This window comes from Sphaerodactylus townsendi, linkage group LG04 (assembly GCF_021028975.2).
Source record: "Sphaerodactylus townsendi isolate TG3544 linkage group LG04, MPM_Stown_v2.3, whole genome shotgun sequence".
In the NCBI taxonomy this organism is placed as follows: domain Eukaryota; kingdom Metazoa; phylum Chordata; class Lepidosauria; order Squamata; family Sphaerodactylidae; genus Sphaerodactylus; species Sphaerodactylus townsendi.
The window spans coordinates 148,818,120-148,834,772 of record NC_059428.1 but is presented as its reverse complement, the minus strand read 5'-3'; the positions used below and the strand labels follow the sequence as shown (position 1 = coordinate 148,834,772).

The window sequence follows — 16,653 nt, the reverse complement described above, 5'->3', positions numbered from 1 at the left end:
CCTTTAAGGGGCCTCTGTGCTATTTTCCTTTCCCTCCTGCCTGCTTGGTACTTCGATAATGGAGGAGGCATTTCTGGTCATCTCTCTCCCGTCCGGCCTTGGGGATTATGTTTGCTTTCTCCCACTTTCCCCGCTTCTGCGTTGCGTGGGACGGGGGTTGGGGGTCGGATTCAGAAGGGTTATTCTGTGGGGAGGGGTCTGAGTGTTGGGTCAGAACCGGCTTTGCAAAGCCAGGCGCTTCTCATCCGATTCAGCAAAGGCTTCTGATTCAGGGATTCCAGGGCTGATACACAACGGCAAGAGCTCCAGGCTCTTTCAAAAAAACCACAAGGTTATTTTCAAAACTCATAAGGGGTTTTTTAAAGCAGAAAGGAAGGAGTAGAGAATCATGCAGAATATTTTTTGGTAAATATACATGCATTTGATATATATCAGACAGTTTCATTGTGGCTAAAGTAGAGACACTGGAGCACACTCTGTTTCATTGTGCAAGATTTGCCAAGTTCAGAATGACCCAACCCATCATTGCTTCACTCCAATACAATCATTTAACTGATGTTCTTAGGATTCCTTTAATCTTAGATAATCTTGATCCTTACTTTTGCGAAAGTGTAGCAAAATATCTTTTAAAGATCATAGACGCAATGCTAGATGGATACTAAGCATTAGATTGCTATCATCATAACAACAACAATGTTGGTTACATTAACTATTTGCTACTGGTATACTGTACCCACCTCTGCCAGTAACCTGTGGGTTCACGGTCACCCAAAGTCAAATAACTTGTGGGTGATTCATTGAGAGATGTCGTAGTTTTGTTATTGATTGCCAGATGGTGTGACAACTGAAGGCTGTGGCAACCTATTGGAGTCAAATCAATTGTTCGCCCATTTCCTTGCCCCCTATCCCTTGTTCTGTGTTAGGTGCCACTCTAACAAACTCTGTGTTTTATAGTGGAGTGTTGATACTGTATGCTGTTGTGATGCCTGGGCTCTGTTGGTGGGTCTTCAGTCTGGTCTGTGGAGAGGTGTATAGGAATGGCACTTTTGATGAGTCCATTTGGACTAAACTATTGATAAGACTCTGAATGGTTGTTGTATTTGTCTTTTATGGACAATTGTTTTATTGTATTTTGGAATGCCAATAAAGGCTTATCTGTCTGTCATTGTGGCTAGACCCACCGATGGCAACTAACCACTGCGACTATAGAGAGCCTCCACGTCCAAAGGCAGCAGCCTCTGAATCCCAGTGCTCAGAGCCAACCTCAGGGGAAGGCTGCATCCGCCATGGCGTTTGTCTGGCCCTTCGGCACAACTGGTGCTTGCCGTGTGGGCCGGGATGCTGGAGTAGATGGACCCTCACTGGTCAGATCCAGCAGAGTCTGTTTTATGATATAGCCCTATACAGGTAATACAGTCCTATACAGCAGCTGCTGACAAAATCACTGAACGATCCCACAAAATCTTCCTTCTAATATTATCCCTAACCACAATCTCAGATTGTCCAAAATAATATTATACCGTCTCCAGCTGGTCATTTCAAAGTTAGTTCAGCTACAGTTCGTGACAGGCTCTGTGACGTTCCACCTATGTTTGTCCCAATACATGACACCAGTAAGTTTTCTTTCCTGCTGATTGGTTCCCTTTCCATCTTCTCTTAAGGGGAATGTTTATTTATTTCATTAATTAATCTGCAGCTGCTTTTATTGGTGAGACACAGGGCAGATCACAAAATATAAAAGCTATCACAATCAGATCGCATAAGACACCCAGTGAATGGGAGTATAGAATCAGAAGCCCATAGAAGGCAAACAAGCGAACCCCAGACCAACAGACCATCCGGGGTGCAGAAAATGGATCCCACCAGAAGATGAGAAGTTGGAAAAGCAAGAGGTTGAGGGCTAGCATGCAGAGTCCTGCGCTCTCATAAAAGCTGCCTCTGCACCCCACTGCCTCTCTCCTCAGACAAGCCGTATTTTGGCTCGGATTTGACAAATCATCGGGTTCTGGGACGCGAGGCTGAAGTGCCCATGCTGGACCGGGCAGTGTTCCTCAGAAGTCCTCTGGAGGGGAGGCGACAGTCCCTTTTGGGCTGTCTCGAGCCAAACCGACTTCAGATCGTGGATGCAAGTGCCGGTCTGTTCAGGGCGACGTCAGCCTGGTTGAGTCACGTCACGAGCCCCGAGTTCTCTGCCGTTTCATCGAGAGAAGCTGGTTACGTGGTCGTAAACAGCCTGACCACTTTCGCGGGGTAGGAAGAGTATCTGGCTTGCAGTGGCGGCACCCGCCAGTAGATGTCAGCCCTGGCCTGTCCCTGGCCTCTCATGTCTTGCCTGTTGCCAGTGCGGGATGCAGCCGCAGTCAGCCGCTGGCTGGCTTGTTGCAGGCGCTCGCTCGTGCTGCCGTGTCTGAAGGCTGTCTCTGGTGTGGGCAGCCTCCTGCTGGCTGAAGGTCAGCCAAGGACGGAGCTTCGTGTTGCACAGCTCCCAAATATGTGTGCGGATTCATGAAGCCGGAAGACTTTCCGCCCCAACACAGAGTCCCCGGAATCGGCTTTGTGAAAATGTCAGGGTGTTGTGGCTGAGAATCCATTTGAGGGAGGAGGACGCTGTCAGGCCGGGAAGGAACAACTTCAGCACTTTGGACAGGGGCTGGGGGGCAGCCCTCCCTTGGCCTTCTCCCAAACGCCTCATCCCCTTCCCTGCTTTGTGCAGGCCAAAGGCACAGGGAGTGATTACCCCTCCCCCCTTTCATGCCCAGGAGCCGTGTGGGGACTATTGGCGGCCAAGGAACCGCCCAAAGAGAGAAAAAACTCCCAACCCCATTTTGTTTGCAACGCTTTGAATTCTATTTGCAGGACAAGCACCCCCCCCCCCCCGAGTTCCCAATGCCAAGTTGGGTAATTCCTGGATATCTGGGGGGTTTCCAGAGAAGGGCAGGGTTTGAGGCAAGGGAGGGTCTTGGCGGTGTATTATGCCGTAGGGTCCCCCCTCCAAACTAGCCATTCCCTCCAGATGAACTGACCTCTGTCGTCTAAAGATCAGGTGTAGTGCCAGGAGATCTCCAGGCCTTGCCTGGAGGATGGCAACCATACCCCCACTCTCTGTTTTGCAATGCAGGAGGAGCTGCTTGGGGAGCCCTGTAGGCTATGGAGGGGCAGAGCAGTCTAGTCCCGGGGCTGTCCTTGGCCGCTACACGCCGCAGGTGTCCAGTCTTGGCAGGGCCAACAAACATTTTGCACAATCTGGTTTCAGTCTATCCCTGACGTTGTTTTCCTTGTTTGTTCAAATTGTCCTGGGGCTGGCAGGGGGGGGGACAAAGCGTTGGGGCTGGAAGAGCCTGAGCTCAGGACCGGCTCAGCCCGAGGGGCCTCCCTCGCAGCAGCTGGGCCACTGGTCAGTTTGCCAACCGACGGCTGATCCCGCCCGGAGGGCCGGCGCTGTGGGCTGCTCAAGGTGAACCTGCCCTTGGCTCCCCCGTGCGGACCTGATCCTTGCTAATTGAACGAGCTGGCGAAGTGAAGTTCTGGCCCAAACTGGAGCCAATTATGCAGCCGCTCGATAAACAAGGCAGAAAGGCATTAATTAATGCTCACCGGCCCAGGAAGATTCTGCCGTGCGCGTGGCGCTCTGTCCTTTATAAAAATATGTGCAAATTTATTCTTCTGCAGCATATTAATTAACTGTTTTAATGACTGGAGGTGCTAATCTTTCTTCCACATGCGCCTTGGAATTCGGTCTCCCTCCAGCACCCTGGCGGGCTCCCTCTTCACTGATCACATTGCTGGGAAGGAGAAAAGAGGCCTCGGCTGGGGGCGGGCGGGGGGTGGGGGGAGAAAGAGGGGCCGGGAACTATGCTTTGCAGTCTGGCAGAGCCCCCTCCTCCCGTTATCTGTAGTATCAGTAGATTTATTGTAACACAGTTCTAGAAAAAGATTGTTTCACTGCTTGAAGCAATCAGGTTTGCTTTTGTCAGTGGAGAACAATGGCTGGAAATATCTTCTCATGCAAAATCATTATTTTAATTTGTAAGCAAGAGAGAGGTGATTGCCCTCAGGGATGCCAGAGCCATCCTGCAACGCTTTCCAAGGAAAACAATATATATCATTGTAGAGGGCTTAGGGGGGCAGCTGGAAACAACCCAGTAAGACATGTGAACTTGAGAGCAGAGCAGAGTTCTTCCCTGTTCACACCTTTTTGTCTAGCCATTGGGACCTCAGGACAATATTTGTTTGTTTGTTTGTTTGTTTATACTTTAAATGTATAGACCGTCCTCCCTCGAAGGGCTCATGGCAGCGAACAACAAAAATAGAATAACATAACATAATAAGTTAAAATAGTATTAAAACCCATAATCTACTACCCAATAAAACTATAACCAGGAACAATTTAAAACATAAGACAGATGGTGATAAAAACCCGACCTCCTCACTCCCCAACGGAGCCCACTAACATTGTTAGTGTTCACCAAAGAGCCAGCTTTTGAGTCACACAAAACTCTTCCTCAGACAAGCCGTAAAAATTAGGGGGTATCCATGTTGCTTGTCCAAGGGTTTGGCTCCATCTGGCCTTTGTTTCCACCTCCAGACAGGAACTAAGGAAGAGGGTTCGAATTCTGCTGTTGGATGGACTGAAATTTCATGCCCATTTGTTTCTTAACTGGTTTTTACTGATTAAGCTTTTTTGCTGAAGTAATTGTTGCCGCTGTTTGCAAATGTTGTTTGCAAACTTTGCAAATGTTGTTTGCAAACTTGTTGCAAGAATTCTGCGGAGGGGTCATTAAACACACATATTGGATAAACCCTAACCCTAACTGCCGCCACGGAAGCTTGCTGGGCGAGGTGGGGTCAGCCTCACCTACCTCACAGAGTTATTGTGATGATAAAACGGAGGAGAGGGGCTGCAAGCCCCTTTGGGTTCCCGTTTGGGAGAAATGAAATGCATCTGCATCGCTGGCATTTTGAGTTTGATACGTGACCGATGAGGAGATTTTATCTTTGACAGTCAAAATCAAAACAATAAAGAATGTGCTTTGAGCACACATTCCAGGGTAGCCAATATTTGCAGCTCTCCACCCCTGCTTTACTGTAGAAGAGAAATCTCTGTTTTGTGCTCCTGGGCACTCTTCTGTACTGGCCTGATCCCCAGTGGTCAGCGAAAGTTGGCGTGAGACCCTTCTCTTGTCAACATGACACGGGCGGGGCAGTTGGCACTGGGGCTTCCCCCGGCTGACCTTTCCCTCTTCCCTTTCCAGTACGAGATGCTAAAAACCTGGTCCCCATGGATCCCAACGGCTTGTCAGACCCCTACGTGAAGCTCAAGCTCATCCCTGACCCGAAAAGCGAAAGCAAACAGAAGACAAAAACCATCAAATGCTCGCTGAACCCAGAGTGGAACGAGACGTTTAAATTGTGAGTGTTGCAGGCGCGACCTGGGACGGGGGGGCTCTTTCCTCTCCCAAGAGGCACCTTGGAAGAGGGGTCAGGTGGGACTGCCGATTCTGGCACCAGGGCTGCAGCTGCTCCTCCCGTGGCCACCATATTGCAGGGCGGGGCAGGGCGGGGTGGGGCGGGAGGGCAGGTGAGTGCAACAAAAGTTAGGCTGGAGCAGTTTGCACCAATCAAGGCTGCCAGTCCACAAGACTGAATATCTTACGAAAACATGGAATACATTGCTACTGTATACACAAAACAGTCCTCTGAAGTTGCAGCATGAACTACCGTTGTGTGGGACTTATCCTCAGCCTCCACTGTAGCACATGGACAATTTCAAAACCCTGTGCAGATACGCAGGGCTTGTCTCTCGGTTTCCACTGTCAGCCTTTGTCCGATTAGTACTATTCCTAGCAGCAAACACCCGACACTCAAACTTATGCAGATTCTTAGGTCGGAAATGAAAAATATCGAGTTAGTTGGCTGACAGGGGGTGCCTGACCTTGTCGTTTCTTTGCGGGCTCAAAATATCTAGCATGTAAGCAATAATATTCATATTCATAAATATAAAATGTAGGAATTGCCTCTAGGTCAGGTAAGAAGCAGCCTGCCCGTTGGTGCGGGGGGTCGCCTGTGCGCCGCTGCCCCTCCGGCCTGGGCTGCTGCTTCGGTGAGGGGCTTCCACCCCCTCTGCACTGGGCAGATAACCCCCTGCCTCCTGCCCTCCCTGGCGGGAGCTGCGCTTCCCTTGAATCCGTGCCATTTAAACGATGATGGGCTTTAATCAGGGAGAAGCGCTAAGCGGATTTCAAGGAGTAGCAACTGTGTCTCTCTTTTTCCGCACCTCAGCCACCCTTGATCAAAGCCCTGCATTTCAATGTCTCTCTCCCTCCCCCCTCCCCCCCCCCGCAAAAGGGAGTCTGTCAGGAAATTAAGCATTAGCTGAGCTCTTTGCTGTTGGAGAGGGTGGCTTCGTTTTGTAGTCATTTATTGATCGAATGCCCGCGTTGCATTTGCAGGCAGAAATGCCTTCTGAGATATCTGCTCTCGCCACCCCTCCCCTTTTTGCTTTCTCCAGTCAGCTGAAAGAGTCTGACAAGGACCGGCGGTTGTCTGTGGAGATTTGGGACTGGGACCTGACCAGCAGGAATGATTTTATGGGGTCTCTCTCCTTTGGGATCTCGGAGCTGCAGAAGGCCGGTGTGGATGGCTGGTAAGGGACAGTTGAACCCGCAGATGGTGCCGTGGTGTGGTGTTAAGAGCGGCAGACTGTAATCTGGAGAACAGGGTTTGATTCTCCTCCACATGAGTGGTGGACTCAAATCTGGTGAATTGGGTTTGTTTCCCTGCTCCTTCCCATGAAGCCTGCTGGGTGACCTTGGGCCAGTCACGGTTCTTCAGTTCTTCTCTCAGCCCCACCTACCTCACAGGGTGCCTGTGTTGTGAGGTGGGGGGAAGGGAAAGGCATTTGTAAGCCCCTTTGAGACTCCTTATGGTTGAGGAAAGTGGGGTATCATTCCAAGCTCTTCTTCTTCAGGTCAGACCATGTGCTCACTCCCTAGGAAATGAAACCCCACATATGAATGGGGGTGTGGAAATGAATGGGGAGCGATAAGCAATGCCAGTAGTCCCGGCATGGAGATAAAAGGTTGCCCAGTCCTGGACCTCAGATGATTCCCGTCAGCCCACCAACTTCCCAGGCTGGAGCGCGAGAGGACTGGCCCCTTCGCTCCTGGGCATAGCGGTGATTCCGTCATTCGGTCTTAGCTAGCACAGCAGCCCTGGCAGATGAGAGGCCAGACCTGCCCACCGTCACAGTCGGAAAGGGCCGGCTCTGCGGGGGCTCCTGGGACCTTTGCCTCCAAAGGGGTTTCAGCCAAAATCCCATGACGGGGCACAGCCCAATCCCTGCAAAGATACCCTGGACTGACTGCAAAATGAACCCATCTGGGCCAACCTCTGAAGTCGCAAGGAATTCAGGCCCTGCCCTGTTCCCTGAGGCAGAACAGTGCCCTTGGAGAGCCCGGCTGCTGCCCTCTGGGGCAGGTGCTCCCCACCCCCCGCCTCTGACTTGAGAGAGCCGCTCTTCTCTCCGCCCAGAAGGAAAGCTGCTTTCCACGCAGACTTTATGCTTTTTCGCTCCCCCCCCCCCCCCCCGCCCCCGTGGAGCTGCCTCCTGCTGGGCTCCGTTGGGGACATTATTGTGCATTAAAAAGCACCTCCACGGCTGGCTCCTTTGTGGCCTTTTTAAACAGCAGTGAGTGACGCCCTAAGGAATTGTCCTTGTCTCGGGGTCTGGCTAAATAACCCCTTCTGAGAGGAGAAGGGGGCGGGGCTCAGGCACATTTGGGACAGGGGGGGTGGAGAAGGGTCCAGGAGAAGGGTCTTCAGGAGGCCTCCTCCGCGGGGGGCTGTGTCTTGCTCATTTGGCGCTCCCGTCTGCCGTGGAGATCTCTTTGACAGAACTGGGCCATGGCCTGTGGAGCAGGCGGCCACTCTGCCGTCCCCCGTAATGGGCAGTTGTTTGTGGTCGGGCTGAGGCTTGGCTTCGCAGCTCCTGAACAGCCTGCAGGTCTCCCACGTGGAGTCCGGGGTGTTGCCCGGGGCTCTCCCTTTGGGGCTGCCGTGGCGCACTCGGGCCTAGTCTGGGGGGGGGGGTGTCTTTGGGGTCAGAAGGCACGTAGCCTCTCACAGCTACTCCCTTGCAGTGGCCACATTTTGGAGGCCAGGAGCTGGGTCTGGGGCCCCCATTGCCAGATCCTTTGCTCTGACCACCCAGCAGAGACTCCTCTCCTGAGCCCAGATGCCTGGATCCAGCGGCACTCCTTTTTGTGGGTCTGACAAGCCCCATGACCTTCTTTGCCAGCCTTCACAGATCCGGTGGCTCCTTGCAGAGTTTAGTCCTTCCCTCACCCCCAGAGCGGAGGTGAACGCCGAGGCCACGTCAGACTTGAGGCAGGCGCTCAGTACAGCTGCACTGGTCATCCTTGCGTTGGGGTTTCGGACTCTGGTGGGGGGGGTTCACCTGCTCTCCTCTGTCTAGGTTTAAGCTGTTGAGCCAGGAAGAAGGCGAATACTTTAACGTCCCTGTCCCCCCTGAAGGAGAGGAAGGCAACGAAGAGCTCCGGCAGAAGTTTGAGGTGAGCAGCCGGCCGCTTTGGCAGGAGCCCCCCCAGCCCCATCCTCTCCGTAAAGCACACAGGCCCCCTCCCCTGGTTATGATGCCTCCCATCGGAGAGCCCCCCCTTCAAAATGCCCCTCTGATTTCCAAGCCCTTTTTACCCATTGGCTGAATTGCTGTGACATCACAGAGTAGTTACAAACTTTCTTGCTATGAGCTGACAAAAGGCAGTGCAGCATCTGAGTGTGAGAGAGGGGAGATGCGAACTGGGGTGGAAGTCCAGCCCCCTGGGCATGGGAAGGACAGTGTCCTGGCAGAGAGGAGATGTGGGTTGAGAGGGCAGGCCAGACGAGGGAGGCTGCAGTTGGGAAGACCAGCAAAAGAGGGCGCAGGACCTGGAGTGGGGCTGGAGACTGCAGTAAAAAAGGCAGAGGTGCCAGGCAAAAGGGGCGCGGAAGAGCCAAAGAGGAATCCTCCCCTGGGGCCTGGGGCAGAAAAGCGTGTCTGGGCTTTGGAGACCCAGACAAGGAGACCCAGATGGGGCCGGAATATCCAGAGGACAAGGGCTGTGTGGCCACTGGCTGAGTCTTCCCTGGCAACCACACGGTCCCAGAGGGCCTCTGCCAAAGCGCCCTCGGAGCTCTGGCTCATGGAGATGTGGACTTCATTGGACTCCTCTTGCATCCTCCAAATGATACTGGGCACTAAGGATTGGGGGAGAAAAGGGTGCTGAGCATCCCTGGAGCCCCCTGGGTGTCCTCTGCCCCACAAAAATGCAGCCCCCAAGTTCCCCTGGGGCAACGCAGCTTCAGTATGTGGTAGGGGGGAGGGCCATGCGGGGTGGGTGGGGGGCCTGCCCTGTAGCCTTGCCATGCTGCTGGAAAAGATTGGCACCTGGTAGCTCTCGCTGGGTGCCCTTTGCTGAAATCTGATTTCAGAGCCTGTGAATGCTGACATCTCTTCTTCTGACCTGGGGGTGTGCGTGCGTGCGTGCGTGCGTGCGTGTGGTTGTGCGTGTGTGTGGTTGTGCGGGGGGGGGGGGGCGCTCAGCTCAACCTGATATTTCTTTGCTAAACGTTTTGGTTGCCAGCCCCGGCAGTTGCCCGTTGTGTGACCATCACAGTTTCTCAATAAACCCAGATGTCTCTAACCCTCGAGTCTGGCTTAATGCAGAAGAGCAGAGGCAGGACAGGAGGGAGGGAGGGAGGGAGGGAGGGAGGGAGGGAGAGCCCCGTTCCTGTCCGTGGGCTGTTGGCTGGGCGTCCTGGGCTCAGATTGGCCATAGCCGCTGGGAGAGCGGTCCTGGGGCTACCTGCTCCACATCTTAATGAGCCTCCCTGCCACGCTCTGCACGACTGCTGCTCCCTCTTTAATTCAGAGGCCTTTAATGCAGCAAATGGCTCTCCCCACACAAACCGCCATCTGCTCTTGGCAGAGCCCTCCATGCCCAATTTTTATCAGCCACTGACTTCCAGGGGTGTGGGAAGGGTGTATTTGCCAGTGGGGACAGATCTGGGGAGGAGGGGCGAAGGAGCAATCCCTTCGGTGTGTGAGGGCCTTCTCTCTCCCTTCCTCAGAAAGGCAGCTGTGGCCGCCCCAAAACTCCCGAAGGCTCTCAGCTCTCTGCCAGGCTTGGGAGGCTTTGGCAGGAGAGAGACTTTTGGGGCCCCATCCGGGAAGAACTTCCCCGTTTATTCTTTTTTTAAGGCCCCAGGATCATGGGATTCATTGATCAGTTTTGTCTGAACTGCATGTGGCCACATCCATTAATCTAATTAGCACAGATGAGGACAAGATATTGATATAATTGGAATGGGGGCCAGGCTGCTGGGGAAGGAACCCTGTGTCGATATGGGGAACCCGTTCCCTTTTCGCAGCCAGTGAATAGTCAGAGTCGCGTCTGGACACCCAGGGTGTCTGGCGGCAAGACTGTCAGACTAGGAGCTGGGAGCACTGAGTTCCAGTCCCTCCTCAGCCCCCCCCCCCCCACGCTTGTTAGCTTTACTCAGCCCCACGAGGGCTTGAGAAGACCTTTCTTGGTTTTGCCCAGCAGTGGGTCCGAAGTGCAGGAAACTGTTCGAATCCCTCAGGCAAGGTTTCCTTATCTCTTCCTGACCTTTTAATTTGCTTCCCATCTTAGAGAGCCAGGATCGGTCCCGGGTCCAAGGCGGCGGAAGAGAAGACACTGAACGCCATCTCCAAATTTGACAACAATGGGAACCGCGATCGCATGAAGCTGTCCGACTTCAATTTCCTGATGGTGCTCGGCAAGGGCAGCTTTGGGAAGGTGCAGAGCGGGGAAGGAGGGGAGGGGCAGCTGTGTTGCTTGCAGATGGGGGGGGGGGGCGGTGAGTGTGCCGTGTTGCTCTGTGTTGTGGGTTCAGATTCCAAGCAGGAGAGTGTTCCCGCTGCCTCTTGGTGTGTCTGCCTGACCCTGGGGCCTCCAGTTGCCACCGAGGTTGCAGCAGGTGGGTGTTTGGAGAGTCATGTGCCCCAGCTGCTGGAAGCCCCCCTGGCTGCGCCCGTGCTTGTGTTTTGACTTGACTTGAAAAGCAAACCCTGTCATCGGCAAAGCCCTGCAGCCAACAGCCAAGAACGATTCGGCCCAAAGCATCTGCTGTTCCCTCCAAAGGTCAGATCCTCGTGCTTAATTGCAGAGACCTGTCCTGCAGAAAGACGTCTCTCTCTCCCCGCTCCCCTCCACAACACGTAACACATCGAGTTGTTAAGGTGCTCACTGTGGCAGAAACATGCATTTCTGGGTTTGCCGCTCATCGGAGAGGCACCAGCACAACAGGCTGAAAGGGTGAAGGGGCTGGGGAAGGTCTCTTCTTAGGGAAGCTGGCCTGGCAGTATCAGTGGGTGGACTTCATACTCTCCGCCGAGATGTGCCACTTTTGTTTACTTCTGCCTCTCAGAAATGCCGGTGCTGGAATCAAAGCCCTCCAGCCACTAAACCAGGGAGTGAATGTGCCTGTCGGCCTCCAAGCCCGCTCCAGGGGCTGGGGAGAACTGTGACGTGACTTTGCCCACGGCAGGTTCGTCCTCTCATTCACTCTGTCATTGGCACAGAAAGAAAAGAGTCCAGAGAGTACGGACTCTAAATCGGGGCTGTGGCCAGCAACTCCATGAGGGGGGCGGGGGCAGGGGGCTGGCTAATGAACAGAGTTCTGGAGGGTTTGGAGTGCGAGGTGGCTTCTTATAGAAGGCAGGTACCAAACGCAGAAAACAGAGGCAGCCTGGGCCCTGGCATGCCGTGTGCTGTCATCATTCCCACCCCTAGTTTTGGCATGATCTTTTTGGGGAAACCGCAGTCAAAAAATCTTTGGATCTGTGCACAGCTGGGCAGGACTAACCACATACGCTCCAGAGACTGCCACGTCCTCCCCCGCACCAAGCTCCAGAAGGCTATTGGGAGGCTTTTAGAAATAATTGGGCATTTGCTGTACCACTGCAGTGTTATAAAGTTCTATTGCCACAGTTCACTAGTTTTCAGCTTTTTTTTTTAAAGCAAGCTTTCACCCTCTTTCATTGCAGAGTTAGATGGGGAAAGGTGCAGGCTGCGCTTTTATATTTGATGCGGAGAAGTGCATTTTCTTCTCAGATTGTGTAAACTGGTCTGAAAACACATTTCTCATTCAGCAGACATTTGGATGGATCCTCAGGGTTTCAGGGTAAAGCTTTATTGATTTTTTGAAGCATCAAAGCTTGATCAAATGGACCCCCCCCCCCCCCCCCCGCCAACACACACAGAAGCTTAGTCTGGAGTCAGGCTGTTTACATCTGCTGGATTTGCATTCCCTTCCCTTTGTTCCAGAACATCTAGAAGAGCCATGCCAGAATCTGGGGGGAGAGGAGGGGAGGCGGATCACTGGCTGTGTTGCTCTGAAGCCTCCCAGTCCCAGAAATGCTAGCAAGGATCAAGCAAACGGGCCATTTCGCCGCCGTTGCATCCAGAAGTCCTTCCAGTGCCCCAGGCAGCCATACTGGATGCAGAGGACTCTGCTGTCTTGTGAGGTGGGGCTCTGCTTCTCTTTGGACTGGACCAAAGGCAAGGGGACCGAAGCCCAACTGCGGCCCTCTTGGGACGGCAAAAGAAACCAGTGTGGGATCATTTTGACCTTTCCGGAGGGCTGGTTTGTTGGTTTTTGTGTGTGTGACTCTCTTCAACCTCTGGGCACTGCCGAGGTCCTGGAGGGTTCAACTGAATCCGGCTTAGGGGAAGGCAAGGGTCTGAGTCCCAGGCACGTTCTGGGGAGGCTCTGGACACCCTGGATGATGCTTCCAGCCAAGGGCCACCAAGCCTGGGCCAGCTGCCTCGTCACATGTGGCAGGACACAAAGCCGTGACCAAGAAGCCGTGCTTGTCTTGCCACATCAGCAGCTGCCTTGCCTGGCCACATCAGGGCTTCATCAGGGCTCTGATCCACGGGCTGGAAATCCAACCGCTCCCGTGCCCGAGGGCCCCCCGCCTCCCGCGGGGAAGCGTCCAGAGGTGGCTGTGTGTGTGTGTGGCTGCACCAGCTGCTGCGTGCTCGCTTCCCTCTGGATGCCGGAGCATTTTCTTTTCAAGGCACAGGCTGCTGTTCCTTTTTTCACTACAGCTGTGTGAGATTGCTTGGTTTGTGGCTGGTGTGGCAGCACACTTCAGCAGTCCGCATGGAGAACATTTACCGCCTCAATGAGCCGGGGCGGAGAAAGGGGAACCAGGACCCCCCTCCTTTCCTTTCTCTCCCCCTCCCCCTCCGCCTCTCTCGTTTTGTGTACCAGGAAACTGCTCTGCCTCGTGTGTTGCTGCAGCGCCAGGTAGGAGCAGACGCCTCCTCAGCTGTGGCAGGGCATGGTACGCTAGAGCTGGCCCAGCGCTTCCCATCAGTCTTTGGGGAGGGGTGTCCCCTTGAGGGCCCCACAGGGATTCTCTAAGCAGAAACGGGATGCGCAGACAGTTATTTACAGTCGGCCGTACAAGCTCTCTGGGGCCCGTTTTGTTCTTGAAACGTAATCGAGTTCAATTTTGTGTGTGGCGCTGCTGGGGATGTGGCTGGTTTCTTCCTCAGGTGTGCTTAGTGGCCAGAGTCACGGGGGGCGGGGGGGCAAACCCAACAGTGTGGGGGTGAAGAACACGCCCCAGTTTTCTAGGGAGGAGGTCACTGAATGAGCTAGATCCCACTCCTGGGTCCTCTCAGAACTGTTTTGTGCAGACCTTCCTTGGTTGCCTGCCCATAAACTTCCAGTTGAGCTTTTCCTGTAGAGCACAGGACGTGCAGCTATCCGGCTCCTTCCATTGGTTTCTACCCCGGTTTTGAAGCCCGTGTCGCAGGTCCTGTTTTGAAATTGGTTTTTTCTTTCCGCTGAGACCTTCTAAGGGCATTTCTGCCTCTTTTTTGGTATTTGTTGTAATGCTTGCTTTTGGTCACTAGGTGCCGCTAGAGAGCTGAGTAGTCAAAATGCAGAGTTTGAGGTGGGACCTGGTGGTGTCCTCCTTTCCTCCCCAAACTTCAGAAGACCCTCACTCTGACCTCCAGGTGTTGCCTGCCTTGACTCAGAGCCTGAGCTTCCTGGAGGCCGCCTCTGCTTCCTCTGCTGCGTGGTCCCCGCTGGCTGTCGCCCTCCCTTGGGTTGAGTGGCTGCCCATCCTGGCTTGTCCTGGCTGACCTGGACACAGGGTTGCACCCAGCAGAGGAGGACCTCATCTTGGCCAGGTCAAGCCCAGGCCTGAATTGGGAAGCTCCTGAGTTCAAGGAGGCCAGGTGGGCTGTAGGGAGTCTGCCTGGATTGCGGCCCGGGGTCCTTTTTCGCTGCAGCTCCGGGGGCAGGCCCCACTTGTCAGGGCAGACGTGTGTTGCGGCCAGAGCCCCTCCCGAGCCACCGGTGCCTTGTGCAAGAATCCGTTTTCCCCAGGAACGTGTTGATTTTAACTCAGTGAGTGAGTGGTGGGGGGGCTTTGTTTATTTCAGAAGCAATCCCACTGCATATTGAAGCCATATATCTTAATAATTGGCAGGGTGTTGCTGGTGTTCTTCAGTGGCCTCCCTCCGGCTTTATTTGATTAATGACAGAAAATTATGCTGGCAGGAAGCTCTGCAGCTTGAGTTTATTGTAATAAATAAATCGGCGGGTCGCCACAAGCCGTTCAAAACAGGAGGACAAGTCATTTGGCACGAGAGGAAGCCCTTTCAGCCTCCAGGCTCTGGGTTTGCCGGGCTGGCAGAACGAGCGGCCCTGTTGCCAGCCCTCAGGGCAAGAACTCCCTCACCGGATAGATAAGATGGTTGATCCGCTGGTCTTCGGTATCTGGCTCCCTCCATTGGTTGTCCAGGGGCTTACGAGAAGCTCCCTGACAAGGTCTGAAAGGAAAAATCTGCCCTTGTGTGTGGCCTTCAGAGGTATCCTGCCCCCCCCCCCCCCCCCGTCTGTCGGGCAGCTCAGATCCAGCCCTGCCCCTTCGTTCCCAGCAGTGCAAAAGTGCCTGGCCAGACTCAGACGATGCGTCCATGTAGCTCCATCTTGTCTCCCGCTGGCTGGCCTCCAGAGTCCTCCAAGAGTGCCGGTGGAAAGAGGCTCTTTCCTGGCTCCTGCTTTAGGGGAGATCAGTTCAGTAGCAGCTCTTGGCCTCGCCGCTGCGTGACAGGCAAGGGCACCTAATGGTTAGAACGGGTACCAGGGAGGTGCCAGTTCAGATCCTCACTCTGCAGTGATAATCTGGAGAACTGGGTTTGATTCCCTGCTCCGCCACTTGATCTGTGGAGGCTTATCTGGGGAACTAGATTAGCCTGTGCACTCCAACACATGCCAGCTGGGTGACCTTGGGATAGTCACAGTTCTTTGGAGCTCTCTCAGTCCTACCTACCTCACAGGATGTTTGCTGTGGTGGGGGGGGAGGGAAAGGAGATTGTAAGCCCCTTTGAGTCTCCTTACAGGAGAGAAAGAGGGGGATATAAATCCAAACTCTTCTTCTTCTTAGGTGATTCAGGCGTCTTGGAGCACGATAGGTGCTGCTCAGAATGACTCAGATATATTGACTGCCTGGAAGTTTGGCCTGACCCCAATTATGTGTGTAAAAACGTGAATGTTTCGAAACCTTTACAAATGCCACCGGGTTCAGATCCTGCAAGCGGCCCAGGCCCCAGGGAGGGGAAGGGAGCTGGTGGGTCTGTGGTGTTCAGCCGTCCCACAGAGATTTCACGGCTGGCCTATGAGATCTTGTTCCCCCACCCCCCACCCCACGACCTGAAGAAAGGAGCCCCCACGTTGCTGCTCGGCCCGCAGGGTTCAGGGCACAGTGTGAATGAATCAGGCCCCGCCATTCTCAGTCGCCGCCCCACCCCTGCCTTCTGCTCCAGGTGATGTTGTCCGAAAGGAAAGGCACAGATGAGCTCTACGCCGTGAAGATCCTGAAGAAGGACGTGGTGATCCAAGATGACGACGTGGAGTGCACCATGGTGGAGAAACGAGTCCTGGCCCTGGCCGGCAAGCCCCCCTTCCTGACGCAACTGCACTCGTGCTTCCAGACTATGGTAAGCGCAGACCCCACCCCCCCACCCCCAGTCGGTCCTCACGGCTACGACGTCCGCCCCTCCCCCACGGGCGAGGCTTTTCTTCCAGGCAGCTGCCAGCCAGGCCCTGAGACAGAGATCTCCCCCCACGATGGGGCTGGTCTCCAGCCATGGGGCCAGTCTCCTGCCTCCAGAGCCGTGCCCCTTCCAGGGGGTTCCGCGGAATAACGTCCTTCTGAGCAAGCATTCTTGGGTGCCAGCTCAGCTGTTGGCCTTCCCTTCCACCAGATGGGCAAACTGGGAGTGTATCTGGCAATGTGGCCCCCTGCTTTGCTGGGCAAGGTGGGCAGCCCCCTTTCAGAGTGTTCCCCCCCTCACCCCACAGCCTGAGAAGCCTGGTTCTGAGCCAGCAGTCCCAAGCCAAGGATTTCTGTGTGGGGGTAAATGAATAATCCTGCGCAAGGACTCTGGTGAACTCAGCTGCCGTTTGGGGCTGAGTGTTGATAAGAGGGAGGCCTTTCCGGAGCGGAAATCAGCAAGGCCCTTTGAGGCTGTCTACAATGGAAGCGCAGCGGATTACACCGAAATGTCAGCCCAGCAATTTGAT

The 16,653-nt window shown here is 54.2% G+C and overlaps 1 protein-coding gene across 2 annotated transcripts in view; it reads left to right on the top strand.

Moving 5' to 3' along the window:
• The window catches only part of PRKCB (protein kinase C beta), a 97,442-nt gene that overhangs the window by 52,996 nt on the left and 27,793 nt on the right, over positions 1–16,653 (top strand). For both annotated transcript variants that reach the window (XM_048495402.1, XM_048495403.1), the window contains exons 6-10: positions 5,253–5,409; positions 6,509–6,643; positions 8,474–8,570; positions 10,692–10,838; positions 15,894–16,067. In XM_048495402.1, coding sequence (XP_048351359.1) covers positions 5,253–5,409; positions 6,509–6,643; positions 8,474–8,570; positions 10,692–10,838; positions 15,894–16,067 — 710 coding nt within the window. The remainder of the gene's footprint in view (positions 1–5,252; positions 5,410–6,508; positions 6,644–8,473; positions 8,571–10,691; positions 10,839–15,893; positions 16,068–16,653) is intronic.